We start from the raw sequence: 19,774 nt of genomic DNA, 5'->3' as shown, positions 1-19,774 counted from the left end.
TCGCTTTTGTGGAATTTTATCAGCTTGTCCAGTGTTGGGGGAACATTTCAGTGCCACGTCGTACCCACTGGATTTGGGAATAAATCCAACATCAAAACTTCTCCAAGGCAAAAGGGAGCAACTGCTCTTGTTTTCCTTTTAGAGGAACAGATTTTATCCTGAGTCTAAGTTGTTGAGGTAAGGTTTAGATAGAGTGATAACATTTCATTAAATCAGTTGGAATCACTGGAAAATGACTTTGGTGACCTCGAGTCTCAGCTGTTGTTGCTTCAAAGGCAGCTGGAGCTTGGTCTGGGAAGGACGGCCCCAAACACTGAAGATCTTTATAAATAGTCCCAACTTATTGCAGCCAGGATGAAATGAAGAGTAAATAACTTAGAAGATGTCTTATGGCACTGTAAACATGTGGAACAGGATGGATAGACTGAGTGAAGTCGGGAAAACCGCTGGAAGCTGCTTTTAACCTTCCATGTGAAAGTTCCTCTTGGAATTTTTGGCAGAGTCTGTCAGAGTTTTTTGGTTTTTTTTTTTAAGTCTTAAGCTCCACATTCCCAAGGTTTACAAGGAAAGTTGTGATCCAATAGAAGGAATTCTTCTTTTTCCGTGCAGAAGTAGAAATGGAGACTTTTACCAGTACAGTGAGCCCACAATTTGATCTTTAACAGTTAAGGAGAGCTGAGTTTGAAAGGATGTTGGCAAATATTTGTCTTCAACATTTCTTGTCCACCAGATTGGACAATCTGTTCACAACTCAATCCCACTGGGAATATTCCTCCTGGATTCTGGAAAGCTGAGCTTTTTGGCAGCTGGAGAGGGAACTGCAACTGCTCCCCAAGTTTTTTAATTCACCTGGTTGGGATGTGGTGTTTTGGCCTTAAAACTCTTGTGGCTTTATGGCCTTTACACTTCCCTCCAGAAGAAGTCCTAATGCTTTTATTTATCAGGACTGGGGTGACGAGAGAGAATCATGAGGGACTCAGGAGAGACAAAATAAACCCCACTTGAAATTTTGGCATCTGGATCTCTTTTCAAAATGTTTCCTTACTCGGTTCACCTCCTGCGTCAGTGAGGGCAAAGCCACCAATCCCTCCTGCAGGCTGGGGACTCTGCCCACCCTCCTGCCTTGCTGTGGCACTTGGGGACATGATGGGGACAGTTTGTGGGTGAAGAGAGGAACTCTGCAGCTGCAGATAATGTTGGCCTCGTGCTCAGATCCCTGCAGGCCCTGAGGGGCCGGAGCTGTGCTGGGAGAAGGATGGCACAGATGGGGTTTGGGGGTTTTGGTGAGAGTTTGTCCCATTAACCCCCTTCCCATCTGTGACACTGCTGAAGTGTGTGCTTGTCCTTACACTGAACTACTCCCAGAAAAGAGGATGTTCCCCAAAACCTTTCACTTTCCAAGTATTCAAGAGTGAAAAAAAGGCCTCAAGTCCAGCTTGATGAGCAGCTCTCACTTTTCCCCCTGTACCCAGCCCTGGTGAGGCCACACCTCAAATCCTGGGGTCGCTTTTGGGCCCTTCATGACATAAAGGATTTTTAGGGGCTGGAGCATGTCCAGGCCAGGGAATGGAGCTGGGGAAGGGTCTGGAGCAACTGAGGGAGCTGGGAAGGGGCTCAGCCTGGAGAAAAGGAGGCTCAGGGGGCCCTTGTGGCTCTGCACAGCTCCTGACAGGAGGGGACAGCCAGGGGGGTCGGGCTGTGCTCCAGGGAACAGGGACAGGAGGAGAGGGAACGGCCCCAAGTTGTGTCAGGGGAGGCTCAGGTTGGATATTTGGAAAAATTCCTTCCTGGAAAAGGTTCTCCAGCCCTGGCAGCTGCTCAGGAGTCCCCATCCCTGGAGGGATTTAAAATCCACATGGGTGTAGCACCTGGGGACATGGGGCAGGGTGGCCTTGGCAGTGCTGGGAATGGTTGGTCTGGTGGTCTGAGAGGGCTTTTCCAACCTAAACAATTGTGTGAGAAAAAGAGAGCACAGAAATGTCAGTGAGTGGGAAAAAGCCTCTAAAAAGGGGCTGCTAAGTCACCTCTGCAGAGAGAGATTCCATGTGTTCCATCACCTTGCAGAGCTGGCAAAGGAACAGATGGCAAAAGCTACCAAAAATGCAGTTTTTGCAGAATCCTGGCACTGGAAAGGTGCTGCATTTCAGGACACTGGAGCATTCCGGGTGCCAGCAGAGAAACACGAGGCGAGGGCTGCCTGTGTCCTCGGAGGGACTGGCAGCAGCTCAGGCCTTGGGAGGAAATGTCACCTCAGTTCCTGCTGGAGTGCCACCAGCCCCAGCCCTCCTGCGCAAACACTGGGTAGGATTCAAAAACTGAAACTCCCGTTGTTCCTCACTTCCCTCTTCTGTGTCAGCAATGATTTCACCCGAGCAAACACGACCAAAGCACCGCTGTAATTTACGGGTTTGGCTTATGCAACCCCCAAATATAAACTGAAATGTGAGATGGTTGAAGATGCATCCTGAAGTGTTCCAGGAGGCCAGATCCCAAAATGGCAGGAGTGTTTCCAGAAGTGCCCATGTGCCTCGGCTGTACCAGGAAGGTGATGGAAGTCAGCCACTGGCCGGGGTTTGGGAGAGTTTCTGGCAGGGGGAGTTGCTGTGCTGATGTCAGTGGGACGCTCACGTTGGGTTCAGGGAAAGAACAACTCATGGAGCATCTAAACTTGTGTTTACTGTTTGTGGGAGTCGCTGTAGCAACAGCAGATACCACTCAGGGAGAGGATCCCAGGGCACTTCATCCCTGTCCTCTGCTCTGGAGCCAGGCTGGGAGAGCTGGGGGTGGCCAACCTGGACAAGAGAAGGCTCTTGAGAGCCCCTTCCAGGGCCTCGAGTGGCTCCAAGAGAGCTGGAGAGGCACTGGGGACAGGGCATGGAGGGACAGGACACAGGGAATGGCTTCCCACTGCCAGAGAATGGAATTAGGTGGGATATTGGGCGGGTGGGCAGGCCCTGGAATGGATTTCCCACAGAAGCTGTGGCTGTCCTGGATCCTTGGAAGCATCCAAGGCCAGGTTGGAGCAGCCTGGGACAGTGGGAGGTGTCCCTGCCCATGGGTGGAACTGGATGGGCTTTAAGGTCCCTCCCAACCCAAACCATTCTCTGGTATCCATGAAGATTAAATATGAAGAAAGTCAGAAAATATTTGTTATTTTAAGATCATTCCCACACAAAGTTTTTATATTGGTGGAAGAGCAACTCCTAATGGATTCTATATCTGGCTGTTATTCTGGGGTAGCTGTGGATCTCAAAATATTTCACGGGGGACTTGGAGGGTATATTTTAATTTCACATGCTGGTTTTAAAAGCAAATTTAGCCTTAGGAGTGGGACTGTAGCCTCTGCTTTCAAAATTTATTTGTAATTATCCCCAAGTTCATCAGAGGGCGTTCGTGCAGTTGCACACAGCCAAGGAGGGCTGGTTTGATAAGAGTTGGGGTTTCCGGGGTGATGGGCTCAGACTGCGTCACTCGGTGGCTTCAGGGACAGTTTTGAGTTTCTAAGAAGGGTTTGGTTGAACTGGGCTCTCTTCCTGCTGTGGGCCAGGACGGCGACTCTTCTTGGCTGGCCTGTGTGGTTCCGTGAAATGAGCAGGAATGTGGTGTCTGTGACGTCCCTCCTGCCCCGGCAAAGGCTTCAGAAATGACTGCCCGCTGACCACGGAGGGCAGGCAGGAGGAGCTGGAGGGCACACGCCCAGCAGGCATCGTTTCACCAGGCTGCTCACTTGAGAAAATGAGTGAAAAAGAAAAGATTGGGGTGAGTCAAAAGCCAAAACCACTGAGAGCTGCACAGGGATGCAGGTGCTGCATCTCGCTGGGAGCCAAGGCCATGTGGAGCTGTGGGCAGGCTGGCCAGTGTCAGGAAAAATGAAAATTCTGATAGAAAATGTGAACAATGCTTTTAAAAATCCACTTCTGCCCTGAGCAGAACTCACCGTTTTCCCCTTGAAATGATCCTTAGCAAGAGCTGTTTGCTCTCACTTTATTGTGTCTTTGCCATTGAAATGACTGGAGGTATCCTTAGTGGAAGTTTTCAAAATACAGAATTTAAATCGTGGATCCATTGTCCCCTCAATGGTCTCGGTGCAAAGGGTCAGGCAAGTGACAGTGCTGGTTTTTTACATGAGTAAACCATGGAGGATCCCTGCTGCTCCCAGGATTCCTTCAGGAAACCTCCCCAATGAAGCAGGCAGGCAGAAACTGAGGGAAGGAGGGTCCTGATGCACCCTGCTAAAAATTCCACAGAACATTGAGGACGTGTAAAATACTCTTTATTTAGCTCATCTTCTGAAACCCAAAAATAAATATAAATACTTATAGCCAAACCCTCTAAGCCCTCAAGTTTCCTAATTCACCTCGATATCCCTAATATGTAATAGCTTTGCCTGTTTTGTTGTTTTTTTGGTTTTTTTTTCCCTTTTATTACATAAAACTCAGATTACAGAGTGAAGGAATATCCTGACTATCAGCTCTGGGGAATGTGAGTCCTTCAATATCAAGAGCAGATTTCTGTTCTGGGTCCTGCATTCTCTTTCCGAGGTGAAGATTGGAAGTGAAGTGACAGTGGCAGCAGGTTCTGCAGACCTGGGCAAGGCTGGAAATCCCCCAAAAGGCTAAAATTAGGGTCTGGTGTCAGAGTCCCTGCGAACCTGTTCCTTCTCCTCCTCCAGGAATGCACACATGCCGTGGCTGTGCTTCCTGGGGAGCCTCGGAGCAGGAGAACACAGGGCAAGAACAGGATTTGATTTAAACACGTGGGGTTTAGTTTGTCTGAGATGGGGTTTTACCTATTCCTAAACTTATTTTACCCGTGCTGGTTTCATCAATCCCAGCATCTTATACAACAAGTGGTTTGAGCCCTTCTGGGTCAACTGATTTACAGGAAAAAATAGTTGAGGGGGAATGGGAGAAATTCCCTCAATGTGAATGGGAATTTCTCATGGGAGAAAGGAAAATACACTGAGCTTTGTGTGATTTTGTCTGTTTTCACCTGCTTTTGTGATTATGGAGGAATGAGAGAACTTCCAAAGTTTGGAGCTCTGTGAGCACAGAAAAAAAAACCCATTAACTTCCAATGCCACAAAGATTTGTATTCACCAAACCTTTCAAACGTGTCAGTGCCAGGTTTATTACTGAATTACCTTGGGCTGGGTTTATTTTCTGTTTATTCTCAATCATTTAATGGAAGGTCCCTCTCCAGTGCTGCTTTATTGATGGGGTGAATGACAGAGAGGATCTGTCCTTGGGAAGAGACGCCAGCACAGGGTGCAGCTCCTTTCCCTGGGGACACCGGGACACGAGGGACACGAGGGCAGGGGGGCACAGAGGGCAGGGGGGCACGGCTGGAGCTCCAGCTCAGCTCCTGAGTGTGTCTGAGCAATCCTGCCCCGTGATGTCACTGGTACCTGCCCGTAGAAACGCTGAATCCATTAGCTCTGACAGATTTATGGGATGAGCATATGTTACCGGGATTATGAGAAGCAGTTACATTCATGGGGAGATTCTATGATTCACTGTATCCGCTTGTGGAAACCTTAACTTTTACACCAGAGCTGCTCGGGAGTGTCCTGCTGGCAGGGCCAGGAGAGCTCGGTGGGAGCAGGGAGCAGGGACAGTGGGTTTGGGGTGCACAGCCTGCTGGGGAGCAGTGGGGCTGATGGGCACAAAGCCAACAAAGCTGGGGAGCCAGGAGTGGGGAATGGGACCAGGAGTGGGGAATGGGACCAGGAGTGGGGAGTGGGACCAGGAGTGGGGAATGGGACCAGGAGTGGGGAATGGGACCAGGAGTGGGGAATGGGGCCAGGAGTGGGGAATGGGACCAGGAGTGGGGAATGGGACCAGGAGTGGGGAATGGGACCAGGAGTGGGGAATGGGGCCAGGAGTGGGGAATGGGACCAGGAGTGGGAAATGGGACCAGGAGTGGGGAATGGGGCCAGGAGTGGGGAATGGGGCCAGGAGTGGGGAATGGGACCAGGAGTGGGGAATGGGACCAGGAGTGGGGAATGGGGCCAGGAGTGGGGAATGGGACCAGGAGTGGGGAATGGGGCCAGGAGTGGGGAATGGGGTCAGGAGTGGGGAATGGGACCAGGAGTGGGGATTGGACCAGGAGTGGGAAATGGGACCAGGAGTGGGGAGCAGGGCCAGGAGTGGGGAATGGGACCAGGAGTGGGGAGCAGGGCCAGGAGTGGGGAATGGGACCAGGCAGGGCTGGGGAGCAGAGCTGGTGGGGAGTGGGACTTGGTGGGGGTTAAGAAGCAGGGCTGGAGGGGTTGGGCAGCAGAGCTGGTGGATGTGGGGAGCAGAACTGCTGGGGAGCAGAAGCAGGCAGGGTTGGGGAGCAGGGCTGTCAGGGTTCAGGGCTCTCGGGGAGCAGGGCTGTTGGGGTTCAGGGCTGTCCAGGTTCAGGGCTCTCGGGGTTCAGGGCTGTCCGGGTTCAGGGCTCTCGGGGTTCAGGGCTCTCGGGGAGCCAGGCTGTCAGGGTTCAGGGCTGATGGGGTTCAGGGCTGTCGGGGTTCAGGGCTGATGGGGTTCAGGGCTGATGGGGTTCAGGGCTGTCCGGGTTCAGGGCTCTCGGGGTTCAGGGCTGTCGGGGAGCAGGGCTGTCGGGGTTCAGGGCTCTCGGGGAGCAGGGCTGTCCGGGTTCAGGGCTGTCCGGGTTCAGGGCTGTCCGGGTTCAGGGCTGTCGGGGTTCGGGGCTGTCCGGGTTCAGGGCTGTCCGGGTTCAGGGCTGTCGGGGTTCGGGGCTGTCCGGGTTCAGGGCTGTCCGGGTTCAGGGCTCTGGCTGCTGCGGGGAGCGGGGCTGGCGCAGCAGCAGGAGCAGCATCCCGCGAGCGGCGGGGGAGGCCGATCCCCGCAGCAGCCGGGGCGGGGGGGCCGCGATGACGCTCCCCGAGCCGCAGCCCTGCCCTGCCCGGGGGGCGCTCGGTTCCCCCGAGCGGCGGGGGCAGGGCCGGGGCGGGCCGGGGCGGGGGCCGGGGCCGGGGCCGGCGGCGGGCGGGGACTCGCTGGCGGCGGCCGGGGCAGCGCAGCGGCGGCCGCGTGATGAGGGAGCGGAGCGGCACCTCCGGCAGCGCTGGCGGCGGCTCGGCCGGCCCCGCCATGGAGAGGCGGCCGCAGCGCCAGCCCGACTACATGTCCGTGTGCCTCTTCGCAGAGGAGCCCTACCAGAAGCTGGCCATGGAGACGCTGGAGGAGCTCGACTGGTGCCTGGATCAGCTGGAGACCATCCAAACCTACCGCTCCGTCAGCGAGATGGCATCCAACAAGGTGAGCCCACGTGCGGCACCGGGATGCGGAGCGGGGATGCGGGACGGGGATGCGGGGAGGCGCTGAGCCTGGTCCCGACCCGTCCTGGCGTCTGTCCGGGACAGCAGCTCCCAGTTAGTTGCGGTGAGGGGGCTGCGCGTTTCCCCGCGGAGACGCGTCCAGGGAGAACTCGCGGCGGGTGGCGTGCGGAGCGATCCGGGATGGAGCGGGGAGAGAGAGCCGGGATGGATCGGGGAGAGAGAGCCGGGATGGAGCGGGGAGAGAGAGCCGGGATGGAGCGAGGAGAGATAGCCGGGATAGTCAGGGGGGCGCGATCCGGGGTATCGCGGAGAGCCCTATCGCTGCCGCAGGCTCATTTCCGAAAATTAAAGAGGTTTCAATTAGCGCCGGTCCCTTGGAGCCGATATGAGCAGGAACACTCTGCAAACGCCCGCATTTAGCAAATCACCACGCCAGAAGTCAATTAACTTCATTGCTTAATGATAATAACGGCGAACTGTAAACATTGTGGGTCCGGTATTTTACGGCTGTTTTGGCTTTCGGTGACGTTTTAATTTGATTTTTAATGCGTTGGGCTGGCATCGCTTGGCGGCACATGGTGAGGGTGGGCAGGCAGAGATGGTGACAGGGAATCAGCTCCGGGGGCTTCTGCTCTGCGGAGCTTTCCTGGGAGCGAAAGGCGAGTTCTGAGTTTCTCTGCACAGAATAAAGTGCTGAAATAAAGCAAGGAAAGTCCGTGGTGTTTAACGTCAGGGAAGCAGGGGGAGAGCAGAGTGCCTGGAGTATCCTGACAGGCAGCAGAGAGCGAAACGCGAGTTCTGAGCAACTTTTGGGAGCTGGTGCTCCAGCCCGCCTGAGCCCAGCTCGGCTCCAGCATCTCCCGGAGCCCGCCCGTCCCTCGCGGCTCTCCCCGCCCGCTGCCCGCGGCTGCAGGGAGCCGGGCACAGCCCCGGGCACAGCCCCGGGCACAGCCTGGCAGCTCCCAGCCCGCGCCTGCCCCTTCCAGGGCTCCCAGACGGCGCTTCCAGCCCCGCCGTGCCCGCTGGAGTTGTCACAGTCACAAATTCCCAACCCAGTGCCCGTCGCATCCGCGTCCTTGCCCAGTTGTGATGGTTTTAAACCCAGTTCTGCACCACCCCGATGTTGTTGGTTTTTTGGTTTTTTCAAATGACTGCAATCAGAAACTGAATTTATGGGGAAAAGTTAAGCAAAGAAATCCTGAAATCCCGTGTTGTTTCAGCTTCCTCTTCTGGTAGTGATTACCACGATGTGCAGGGGCAAAGGAAACAGTAAAAGTTTTATAGACCGAGCTTTCAAGAAAGAAATATTATTTTATTCGTTTGGGTTTGTGTTGAGGGAGCTCTGGATGGAAGTTGAGGAGGGTTCCGGCTGCACCTCCAGTGTGAACACGGCGCCCTTCAATTTGAGGTTACTTTTTTTTTTTTTTTTTTTTTGCTGAGTGACAAAGCTGGCCTCATGAAGGTGAAACTAAATTGCTTTTGTAGCACTTCAAAGTTGCGATTACTCGGGGTGCAGATGGCTTGCAGCTGGCTCGAGAAAAACTTCCTGAAACTTTGTTCTTTCATAACCCGTTTCTGAAATGTCTGCGCTTTTTTTGGTCAACTTCCAGTTTCACAGTTTTCAGCTGTGAAAAAGAAGCATAAAATGGCCTCACACCTCGCTTGCCTTTGCTGTGGAGCTGTAAATATTGTCACAAATCCCGGCACGGTTCGGGTTGGAAAGTTTGGTTGCAGTGCCTGATGATTTGGGGGATTCGTGGCTTTTGGGGGGTTTGGGGGCAGACAGCGTGCGGAGTCTGGCAGTGCTGGGTCGCTCCTGCATCTTCGGGAGGAGGCTGCAGCCGCCCTTCCCCGCTCCGAGCATCCCGTCCCAGCGCCAGCCCCGCTCCGAGGCATCTCCATTTGTCACCGGTAAATAGCGAAGCCGGCAGATGTTTTGAAAACAGGATGCTTGGGCTGCGCATTATTAAAGAAAAAACGGAAAGAGAAACAGTCTAGATAGGAAGAAAGCAAATCGGCTCGGCATGCTCCCAAGCGCAGCAGCAGAATAAACACTGACCTATCTTCCTGACCTCCGCTCTCGCCAGTTCCTGGCCCCGCGCCACCCCAGCCAAACTACGTCATTTGAGCCTGATAGTAGGCATGGCACAGCTGTTGCAAGTGTGACTCGAATTTCCTGTCTCCTTCCTGACAGACGTAGTTTAGAAAATCCAGAGTTGCAACAACAGCGCCGAGAGAGGCAGAGAGGGAGGCTCTCGGCATCCGTGCGCGCAGGGGGATTCTCAGGAGCGCTGCGGCAAAAAAAAAAAAAAAAAAAAAAAAAAAAAAAAAAAAAAAAAAAAAAAAAAAAAGAGGCAGCGGAGGGGGAAGAGCCATGCGGGACGGCAGCCGGGCTGTGAGCTGATGGGGTTCGGAAGGCAGCGCTCAAAACATGTGCGTATTCCTCGTTAAGCCGGGAGTTAACGCCAGGAGGAGCGAGGGGATGAGCGGCTCGGCTTGCGGGGCTGTGCTGGCAGCAGGGAGCCCGGGGACCCTGCAGTGCCACCCGCAGGGATCCCACGGAAAGCTGGCAAACAGGGAACTCTGCTCCCTCTGATGCTGGCACTGAGTCCTGATGCGTTTCCAGTGCAGACCAGCCCAGGCTTTCTGCAGAACTAACCCTGCACAGCGCTCTTATCTTTCTAATTTAGAGAAAAAAAAAAAAGACTTGCAAAAATACCTGTTTGCAGCTGCCATGAAGGGAGTTTATTTTCCTAACACTGAATTTCCTAACCTCCTTTGCTGGGAGCTGATAGGGCCCTGCAGCTTTGCACTGAAACAGAATAACCTGGAAGGGGCTCTGCGGGCACTCAGTGCTGCTTGAGAGACCCAACCACCCTTATTTACATTATTGCTACACGTATACTCAATTTTTCCTGCATTTATCACCCTGTCCAGCTTCCAGCTCAGGCAGCTGCTGTGTCAGAAGGGTTTGTGAGTCAGCGATGACAAAAAAGGGGCTGTTTTCTGTCCTGGCATCAGGCAGCTGTCCTTAGCCTCACTTTGCTGCAGATGGGAGCTGCTCGAGTCCCTAATTTGGGATCTGGGGCAGGACGTGCTCAGCGCATCCCCTGGATCGTCAGAAGGAGCAGGTCTTTCTCCCAGCTGAAATGCTGGCCTTGCCAGCTCCAGGTTTTTATGGGGCCATCACATCATGAAATGGGGGGATGGAGAGCATGGATTGTTTCTGCAGAGCTGCCTGTCCGTGCGGGGCAGCCCAAACAGAGATACCTCCATGGACCTGAGCTGCACCTCTGCCTCTCCTTAAATTAGACCAGGCTTGTTCAGAGTCCATCGAGTCCAGAGAACAGAATTCCTGCTCTCTGGGGATATTCTAAGTTTAAATAGACAGAGTGTGAGTGGTGTCCTCTCATGACTTTGCAAACTCCCTTGCCTCTACCCAAACTGTTACTTGGAGGGCTCTTCCTTGCAAATCCTTAAATCTCTCTTACTGCAGCTCTTAAAAGATGTTTCTGTTATTCCCGAGTGCTGGATACCTCAAGCTTTGTCCAGCTAGCGGCCCGGGACAGCGGCACAACTGCTGCGTGTTCCTCTCTCGCTTGTGAGCCGCAAGATAAACACAACCGATCTCATTTTGCTGGGATTTCAAAGGGCATTTCGGTCAGAAAAGCGGAGCAAGGCCGCACCTCGCTTTCGGGAGAGGGTGGCTAAATAAACATCTGGCCACGAATGTAAACTGCCGGGGCCGCGCTGGAGGTCGCGGCCAAGTGCCAGCGGTGGATGTGCCGGGCTGCACAGCGTCCCCTCCCTCCGGCCAGCCTGGCAGCCCCCAGCCCTGTCCCCTTCCTACGTGATGTTTCCCTTAAGTGGTGCCGAGCTGTTTAGTCTTCCCCTGGCTTTGCGCTGGAACTTCCTTTGTTTAATCGCCGCACAAAGAGAGGTTTGTTCGCTGCGGCAGCCGGCGGAACAAAAGACACTTCCACGTCCCCTGTTTTTCCAAGGCGGGATGAATCACTGAGCTCCGCACGGTGCCGGCATTCCCGGGGATCCGCGCTGGGGAAGCGGCGGTCGGAGCGCCCTGGCGGGGCTGGCGGAGCCGCGCTGGCCGCGCTCCCGCAGCGCCGCTCCCGCAGCGCCCCGCGCACATCGCGCCGCTTTGACGTCGCTCTTTAACCCTTCCCCGGCCGGGCAGCCGCCGCCGCCGAGCAGGACCCCGCGCCGTCGGCATGCTCCAGGAGGTAGGAGCTGTTTCTGGCTCGGTGTGGGGACGTTGCCCCCAGCCGGGTGTGATCTGGCGGGTTTGGTCCGTGTTGGGGATGTCCTTGTGCTAGAGGACAGGGCGCCGCGTTCCTCCGGCGCTGCGGGAGCGGGGTTTGCAACACAGGCGCTCGGGGGGGCTGAGCAGGAGCTGCCAGGGAAAGCTGCTGGGTCAGGAGGGAACAGCTCTGGGTGCTGGCTCTGACCCAGGCTGGAATCCCCTGGGGATTTGGGGAGCTTGGTGCCAGTCAGCTCGCGTGTGTGAGTCTCATCACCATCATAAATGGACTTTAGGGTGGCCGTCTCTGTGTCCTCCTCCCGTGCTTAATGCCCTCTAAAGTAAATCATTCTGGGAGTGTCAAACATGCCCTAAAAGCAGGGTGGAATACTGGGGCCATACATAATGAATAATGTGATATTTCGTCCTTGAGAGCCCTCTGGGCTGTCTATCCAGATATCTTGGTTAAACTGCTTCAGATATTTTAAAAATTGAAATATTGGACAGCTGCAGCATTGGCTGTGGGAGGTGTGGGGACAGGATTAGGAGGCAGTGTCACCGTCTGGGATGCCCTCCTGGAGCAAAGGGATTTTGAGAGCTGGACGCTTTCCCATCTTCTGGGACGTTGTGGAAAACGCGTGGGGAAAGCCCATCCAAGGGGGATCCCTTGGCCACTGCTGGTGCAGAGATCAAGGCTCTGGCAGTGGGATTTTGGTTCAAATCCTTCTCCCCAGGAGCATTTTGGGGAGCTGTCACCCATCCTCCGAGCCCCAGGGGTGCCCAGGACCTTCCGGTGTGTCCTTTACCCAATTCTGCTTTTCCTGGGACGTGATGGGGTTTTATAAGTTCAGCATTCTCAGACTTTTACGTTATAACACGTCAGGGTGGGGCTTAAATAAATAATAGCTCAAAGGCAGGTTCAAAATGAATCATGAGCTGAGGGCAGCCCTGGAGAGTGACTAAATGTGGGGAGCAGGGTCCTCTCTGGAGTGAAGGATGCTGGTGACATCCCAGAGGAGCAGCATCACTCGGGATGAAGGAGCTGAGAAGGATTTCAGGGCAATCCTAACCCTCACCCTGGTTTTGAGTGGTTTTGTGGACAGCCTGACTCCAAACTCCTCATTTTTTTCCCCCAGTTGTGTTCCACGGGGCTGATCCAAATATTTGCATGAAGTGAAATTAATTGAAAGATGTGGAGTTATCAAAGGCAGGACGAGTTGTGGAGATGGTTTGAGATGGAGATTCACCCTCAGAGGTCTGAGAGGGAGAGATTCCCCCGATTAAAGCAAACAAACCAGAAGTGCCTCACCTTGCTGCTGGTTTAGCACAGCTGGGCCAAGGGCAGCAAAAGGATTCTGAGGAGCATTTGCCTATCTCTGTGTGAGAAGGAGTTTTCATTTAATTTTATCTCCATTAATTAGTGCCTTCTGTATGGGTTTGATGCTTGCATTAGGCTCATTTTCATTTTGGCAGGACCCAGCTGCCACATTTTTGGGGGGATGCTGAGATACATGAACTTCTTCCCTGGATTTTCAGTGCCCCCTTCCCAGGACTCCCTCTTTATCCCGTGTTTTCTGAAGAAAACAAATTTCTGTTGATTCAAACTTGCCAGATTTTTTTTTTTTTTCAACACAGGCATCTTGGAAAAGTCTTCTCAGGGCACAAAGTTATTTGAATTTTCCAAAGCCTGTTCTCCTACTCAGGTAAAACCCCAGCTGGATTTGCCTAAATGATGACTGCAGAGCTTGATTCAGATTTAAATTAAATTTAAATTGCTGCTTCATACGATTAGCAAAACCCCGTGTTTAATTGCATTGCTCTCTTGTTAAATGACAGCTGCTCTGTTAGCTGTTATTTTGGGGGTATTTTCTCTGATCGAGGATACAATCCAGGCTATTCCACCCCAAATTCCCAGCATCTCCTGGCTCCCAGAGGAGCAGGGGAGGCTCTTTGGTTTGTGGCTCTCCTGACGCAGTCGCTCGGCTTCCTCTGGCACCGAGGCCCCGGCGCTGTGGTTTGCAGGGGTGTGACTGACACAAGATTTGGGGCTGAGATCTCTGCAGCTCCTGCAGCACTCTCTGCTCTCGGGGCCACAGATGTTGTCAGGGCTTCCTTCAGTCACCTTCGTGTCAACAAAGGAGCTGCTGGAGGTTTGCATTCTGTGCTGCTGGCTCTCAGCAGCTCCCCTTCCTCCTCACTCTCCTTTTGCTCTCAACACGTCCAACGTGCTCCCAGCTGGTAAAAGTCTAAAAATGACACTGCAGAGCAAGTGTTTTGGCCTGTTTCTGCTTTTGTTTACTCGCCTCTCCCTAGAGGGAAGAACAAAAGCAGTGCTGGGATGAGAAATCGGTGTGGGCATTGACCATGCAGCTCTGGGGAAGGTGGGACAGATCTGGGGAGTTATCCCTGGCCTGGGATGTGCCTTTTGTGTGCTTCTTCCTCCCAGCAGAGCAATTTGTGTTATAAAATGCACCTTTCAGTGGGGGAGAGAGAGGAAATCCATACAAAACCCAACCAGATGAGCTGTACACTCCAGATGTAGCTGCCAAAAGAGTTGGGTAGGAGAGGTCTGTTCTAGATATTGGAAATGCATTTTGGATGGAGCAGAAACCAACCTGAACTTCCCCCAAAGGATCCCAGAGCTTCAGACCGGGCCAAACCTCCCTGCTGGGGTTCTTCCACCCAAGGAGAGCAACAATCTGTCCTTTGTCCCATCACACAGCGAGAAATAACAGGCTGGACAGGGCTGGGAGCAGCCTGGGGTGGTGGAAGGGGTGGAAGGAGACGGTTTTCAAGGTCCCTTCCGACCCAAACCAGTGTGGGCTTCTCTGAAATCTTAAACTCTGCCAGTCCTGCTATTTCACATCCATCCAGACAAAGGGAAACCCAGCCCGAGGGTCTGGGCAGTGGTGTTGGACACTCCAGGATTGGGATCCAGGGCAGTGGTGTTGGATATTCCAGGATTGGGATCCATGGGTTGGGATCCAGGGCAGTGGTGTTGGACACTTCAGGACTGGGATCCAGGGCAGTGGTGTTGGACGCTCCAGGACTGGGATCCGTGGATTGGGATCCAGGGCAGTGGTGTTGGACGCTCCAGGACTGGGATCCAGGGGCTCCAGGAGCAGGCAGGAGCAGATCCGGCCCCGCAGGGCACTCGGGGATTTCTCCAGGTGCCAGCCCCATCCCACACCTTGCCCGCACATGACACACGGATTTTCAGGGAAGCGCAGCGCTGCTTTCTCCGTGACCCGAGCCCTTCCCGGCGGCGGCCGAGGGGGATTTCCTCCCTCAGCGCTGAGTAACACCCGGAATTCTCGGGAATGGAGCAATCCAGTCTCGCCGGGGAGCAGCACGAACCCCCGGCGCTTTCCTTGGGCAGGCTCCTGCCGGGAGTTTTTCCTTTCCGGCATTCGGAGCGATTTGCATATTTCGAGTCTCATTTGGCTGGAAACGAGCTGGAAATGCCCCAGTGCTGCAAACGCTCAGCTCCAGCTCCCAGTTCATCACTTTTTTTAAGCCCCGTGTTGCGTAAATCCTGTCCCACCCAAGGGAGGTTCTGCTGCTCTCAGAAATGCTAAACTTCACGGGGAGGAGGGGGGAAAATCTGAATATTGTTCTGTCTACATCAGATAGATGTTCTCGCTTTCATGAGCAGCCACATGCTGATTTATGGCAACCTGCTATTTATTTATCAACATTTACATTGTGGATTCCTAAATTATTCTAATTACATCAGGCCAACAAGTTGGTCATGATGCTGCTCCTTTAAAGTCTTCCTTTGAACATCTATATAAATCAAGGCTGCTTTGATGTGAAATTGGAGATTTCATAAGCCTGTGTTTACTTTTGGGTTTCCAAAATCAGCTGAAGGGAAAACAAAAAAAAGCCCAAAAAACAAATAGTACTTTGTATCTCATTAAAAAGAGTTTCTAGCGCATTAAACGTGATATTGTTTTAGGAAATAAGAACTAGAAAGAGCTGCAAAAGAAATTTGATTTTTTTAATGACTGATAGTTGACTGCAACCATTCCACTTTTCTCCAGGCACTGAAATGTGGCTGAAAACTTTCTCCTTTAGTGCTGTGTGAAACAGCCTCGTATTTTTTGTTTTTGATTTTTTTTTTCCTTGTTTAAGCATTAAATGCACTTCCCATCATTCTCCATGGAGTACCTAGGAAGGAAAATCGATGGGAATTATGAAGTAACAAGGACAGCTGCAAATCTGTTTGCCATGGTCCTTTCTGTAAGTGATGTAACAGCAGGAAAACACAGACAAGCAGGGTTACTGCTGCTCCAAACCCAGGAATTTTAACTCCTGACTTCCAAACTTCCGAAGAAATGCTCCACAATCCCGAAATCCAGGAGTTAGGCTCGGTGCAGCGCAGGAATGAGATGTCGGGAAGAGGGGGTCGGGCAAATAACGAATATTCCTTCAGCGGGGTGGCATTAATCCCATTTTTTTTTTGAACCTGGAGTGTCGCGTCCATCCCCACGCCAGACAAAAGCATTCCACACTCCCCGTCTGAGCCCGCTCGGGTGAGTGATTTCCCTCCCGTGTGTCAGTCACTTCTGACAGGTGAGGGGCGGCTCTTCCCGGCTCCCAGAGCCGCCCGTCCCGCCAATCCCAGGAAAAGAGCCGCTCCACGCGGTCCCACCGCGGTCTAATTGCGCCTCTGGACCTGCGCTAATTACCCGGGTAATTAAGCGGGGAGGATTCAGCCCGGCTGCCTCGGCGAAAGTAACCCTGGGCCCAAAAATCATTTTGTTCTGGGGATTTCTCGGAGCGCCGGGGTGGGAGCTCTGCGTCAGAAGGGTGGGTCGGGAACAGAGTTTATAAACACTGAGATCTGCAGCGAGATTCCTCCGTCAAAGTGTGGGGCAGGATCCCTCTCTGCAGAGCCTCCCCAGCATCCCAGCTGCTCTTTTATCTCCAAATCGCCCTCAGCTCCTGCGGATGACTCCGGCTGGGTTTAAGCAGCCTCTTTGCATAAGGACTCCTGGCCTCGGGGAGCCTCAGCTGGGCTAAATCGACTTCAAAGGATTTCCATCGCAGCAGATCCTGTCTTTATTCTTCTCCCTGAGATGGCAGGAGCACCTCTCCAAGCTCCGGAGGGAACGGGAACAGGAATAACAGCAGGATCCATCGCTGGAGTCAGTGTGGGACTGGGAAGGGCTGTGGGTGCTTCTTCACGGCCCTCCCCAGGAGAGGAACAGAGTTGCTCCTTCCATAAAGAGCCACAGAAGTGGGAATTTCCGCACTAAATCATCAGGGAGGTTTTTCCCAATCCCCCTCGGGGTCATATCATGGAATCCCAGACTGGTTTGGGTTGGGAGGGATCTTGAAGCCCATCTCATCCTTCCATCCCAGGCTGCTCCAAATCCCAGTGTCCAGCCTGGCCTTGGGCACTGCCAGGGATCCAGGGGCAGCCACAGCTGCTCTGGGAATTCCATCCCAGCCCCTCCCCACCCTCCCAGGGAACAATTCCCAATTCCCAATGTCCCATCCAGCCCTGCCCTCTGGCAGTGGGAGCCATTCCCTGTGTCCTGTCCCTCCCTGCCTTGTCCCCAGTCCCTCTGCAGCTCTCCTGGAGCCCCTGGAAGGTCGTGGTAGGGTCACCCTGGAGCCCCCAGCATGGTTGGGCTCCTAAATCTGTCAAATCAATAAATAGGCCAAATTTTCTTCCTCTGCATAAAAACGGAGCAGATTTGGTTAGGATGGGGAGACAGAGCAGCTGCCAAGTGGCTCCAGGAGCTGCCAAGCCCTTGGTGCCAGCGTCACCACCCTGCCAGAGCCCCTCTCCCAGGATTCCCGTGTCTGGAACCAGAGCTCAGCAAAGGGATAAAGGTGGGGAGAAGCCCTGAGCAGCGAGGGTTCGGTGTGGGCAGCAGGAGGGGAGCTGGGACAGAACTTTCCCACTGGTAATCAAGGAAATTCCCACCCGCACGCGCGGCTGGAAGGGAGCTGGGGAGGAGCTGTGATTCCATGGAGCAGGGGATGCATGGAACAGGGTCACTGCTGGTAACCCGAGAATGATTCAGTTCTGGGAGACTTAATTTGGTGCAGATGAGTTCTGCAGTTGCTTCAGAGCAGGGAAAACAGGAAAGCTCCACGCGATGCCAGGGCTGTTCCTCACACGAGGCTCCAGATGCTTCCAGACCAGCTGGGAATGTTGGCTGTGCCTTTGGATATGGAAAATGGCACCTGGGCTTGATCTTATTGGTGTTATCTGCACTCCTCCCATCAGTTAAAGGCGTTAATTGCATCGTCCTGTGGCCAGAGTTTGGGGTGGAGGGAAAGGAGTGCTGCTGAGCATTTCCTGATTTTCTCCTTTTTAAGGGAACCCCCCTGGATTTGGGGTGAGCATCCCCTCCTCATCCCTACACTTCTAATTCCCGTCTCTTGGCGAGTTCATCAGTGCTAACTTCCTTTGGAAAAGGCGCGGGGGAGATTATTAATTACGAAAATTAATGAAAATAACAGCACGGCCCGGTGCCGCAGATGGGCATTACCGTAATTACCGCGTGGCTGCCGGGCGTTACCGTAATTGCACGCGGCGCTCTCCAAAGCCCCGGTCGCTGGGTTTGCTCCAGTTGGAATTTTCTCCTCGCTCCCTGCAATCTGTTTGTTTTCGCCATCGCTGTCGCATGGATTTAAGGTCGGGATTGCTCCAGGAGGGTTGCACATGACATGAGCCACTGATCCCTGCAGAGGCAGCAGCCTGCTTGCTCCCTGCAGAGCAATTCCCGGGAAGCAGCGCCGCTCCAGAGCGTCCTGGCATCGAGGAAAAATCCCAAAAACCCGCCACGAGCAGTGGGAACATCCGGGGCGCCTCGGTGTTTTCGGAAGGGAGGTGTGTGATAAACTAAATCCTGCCTAGGTGCCAGCATCGTTGGGGTGACAAATCCCAATAAACTTTGCAAATCCTGTGGGAATTCCCGCAGCTCCGGGAAGCTCAGCTGGGTTTGACGCTCCCAGTCCTTTCAGCAGTGCTGTGGTTCTGCTGCCCTTGTTTATAAAAGGCTGCTGCTGAAAGGGCTGGAAAAGTGAGGGAGATGAAGGCTGCGGGGGGCAGACTCCCGCTTCCAGATGGGCTACGAGAATCCCGAGGATTTTTCCCTGCTGCAGATGCCTCGGGTGACCTTGTGGTGGCCACTTAATTGCTCTGTGCCTCTGTGGGACGGCAGTGGCCGCCCCCTGTGCTTTGTGAGGCCACTTGTGAGGTAAAGACATTTTTATCAGCCGTTTGTCCGCGGCGCTCGGGCTCACTGATCTGAAAGGGGCCTTTGTAAGGAAGCCCGGGTGATGAGAAGTGGTTCGTGTGATCGTCTGCTGACGGCGTTTTCCTGGTGCGGATGAAGGCCTGGCTGCAGGGAAATGTTGCAGCACATGCAGGGCTGCCGGGCTGTGGGAGGGCTCACGTGTCCCCGCTGCTGCTGCTGCTGCTGCTGCTGCTGCTGCACCGACGTCACTGGGAGGAGAGATGGGGTCAGGGCTCCCTCCCTGCCTCGGCTCCCACCCCTGCTGCCCCTCCTGCTCCTTCTCCGAGCCTTTCCCGGGCAGTCCCAAAAGGGTTTTGTCCCTCGTGGTTGGCAGGAGGTGGAGTGGGGACCCTGTGGGACAAAATCCATGGCCCAGTGCTGTGGGATGTGTTCCTGGGCAGCCAGAACCCTTCACATCCCAATCTTTCCTGTATCCCGTGAGATGCCAGCCTCCACATCCCTCTCCTGTCCATATCCCGAGGGATGCCAGCCTCCACGTCCCTCTCCTGTCCATATCCCGAGGGATGCCAGCCTCCACGTCCCTCTCCTGTCCATATCCCGAGGGATGCCAGCCTCCACGTCCCTCTCCTGTCCATATCCCGAGGGATGCCAACCTCCACATCCCTCTCCTGTCCATATCCCGAGGGATGCCAGCCTCCACGTCCCTCTCCTTGCTGTATCCCATGGGACAGGATTTAAGCTGCTTGACTTACCTGGAATGTGAGGTCTCACAGTGTGATGGTGTGAGTGGGGTTGGATGGGATATTGGGAAGGAATTCCTGGCTGGCAGGGTGGGCAGGCCCTGGCACAGGTGCCCAGAGCAGCTGTGGCTGCCCCTGGATCCCTGGCAGTGCCCAAGGCCAGGCTGGATGGGTTTGGAGCAGCCTGGGACAGTGGGAGGTGTCCCTGTCATGGCAGGGGTGGCACTGGGTGGGGTTTAAGGTTCTTTCCAACCCAAGCCGTTCCAGCATT

General features: G+C 54.0%; 1 protein-coding gene across 4 annotated transcripts in view; it reads left to right on the top strand.

Annotated features, from left to right (window-relative positions):
* PDE4B (phosphodiesterase 4B) overlaps window positions 1-19,774 on the top strand; it is a 184,114-nt gene that overhangs the window by 149,443 nt on the left and 14,897 nt on the right. Inside the window, exons 1-2 of one of the 4 annotated variants that reach the window (XM_053951000.1) lie at window positions 3,548-3,759; window positions 7,156-7,268. In XM_053951000.1, the coding sequence (XP_053806975.1) occupies window positions 7,179-7,268 (90 nt within the window). In that variant the 5' untranslated portion in view covers window positions 3,548-3,759; window positions 7,156-7,178. Of the gene's footprint in view, window positions 1-3,547; window positions 3,760-7,155; window positions 7,269-9,638; window positions 9,722-11,062; window positions 11,527-19,774 lie in introns of those variants that run through there. The other 3 variants (XM_053950999.1, XM_053951002.1, XM_053951003.1) reach the window with 3 other exon arrangements.

Source organism: Vidua chalybeata, chromosome 9 (genome assembly GCF_026979565.1).
Source record: "Vidua chalybeata isolate OUT-0048 chromosome 9, bVidCha1 merged haplotype, whole genome shotgun sequence".
Lineage (NCBI taxonomy): Eukaryota > Metazoa > Chordata > Aves > Passeriformes > Viduidae > Vidua > Vidua chalybeata.
Note: the sequence above shows the minus strand (reverse complement) of the source record. Positions and strands in the feature narration are given on the sequence as shown.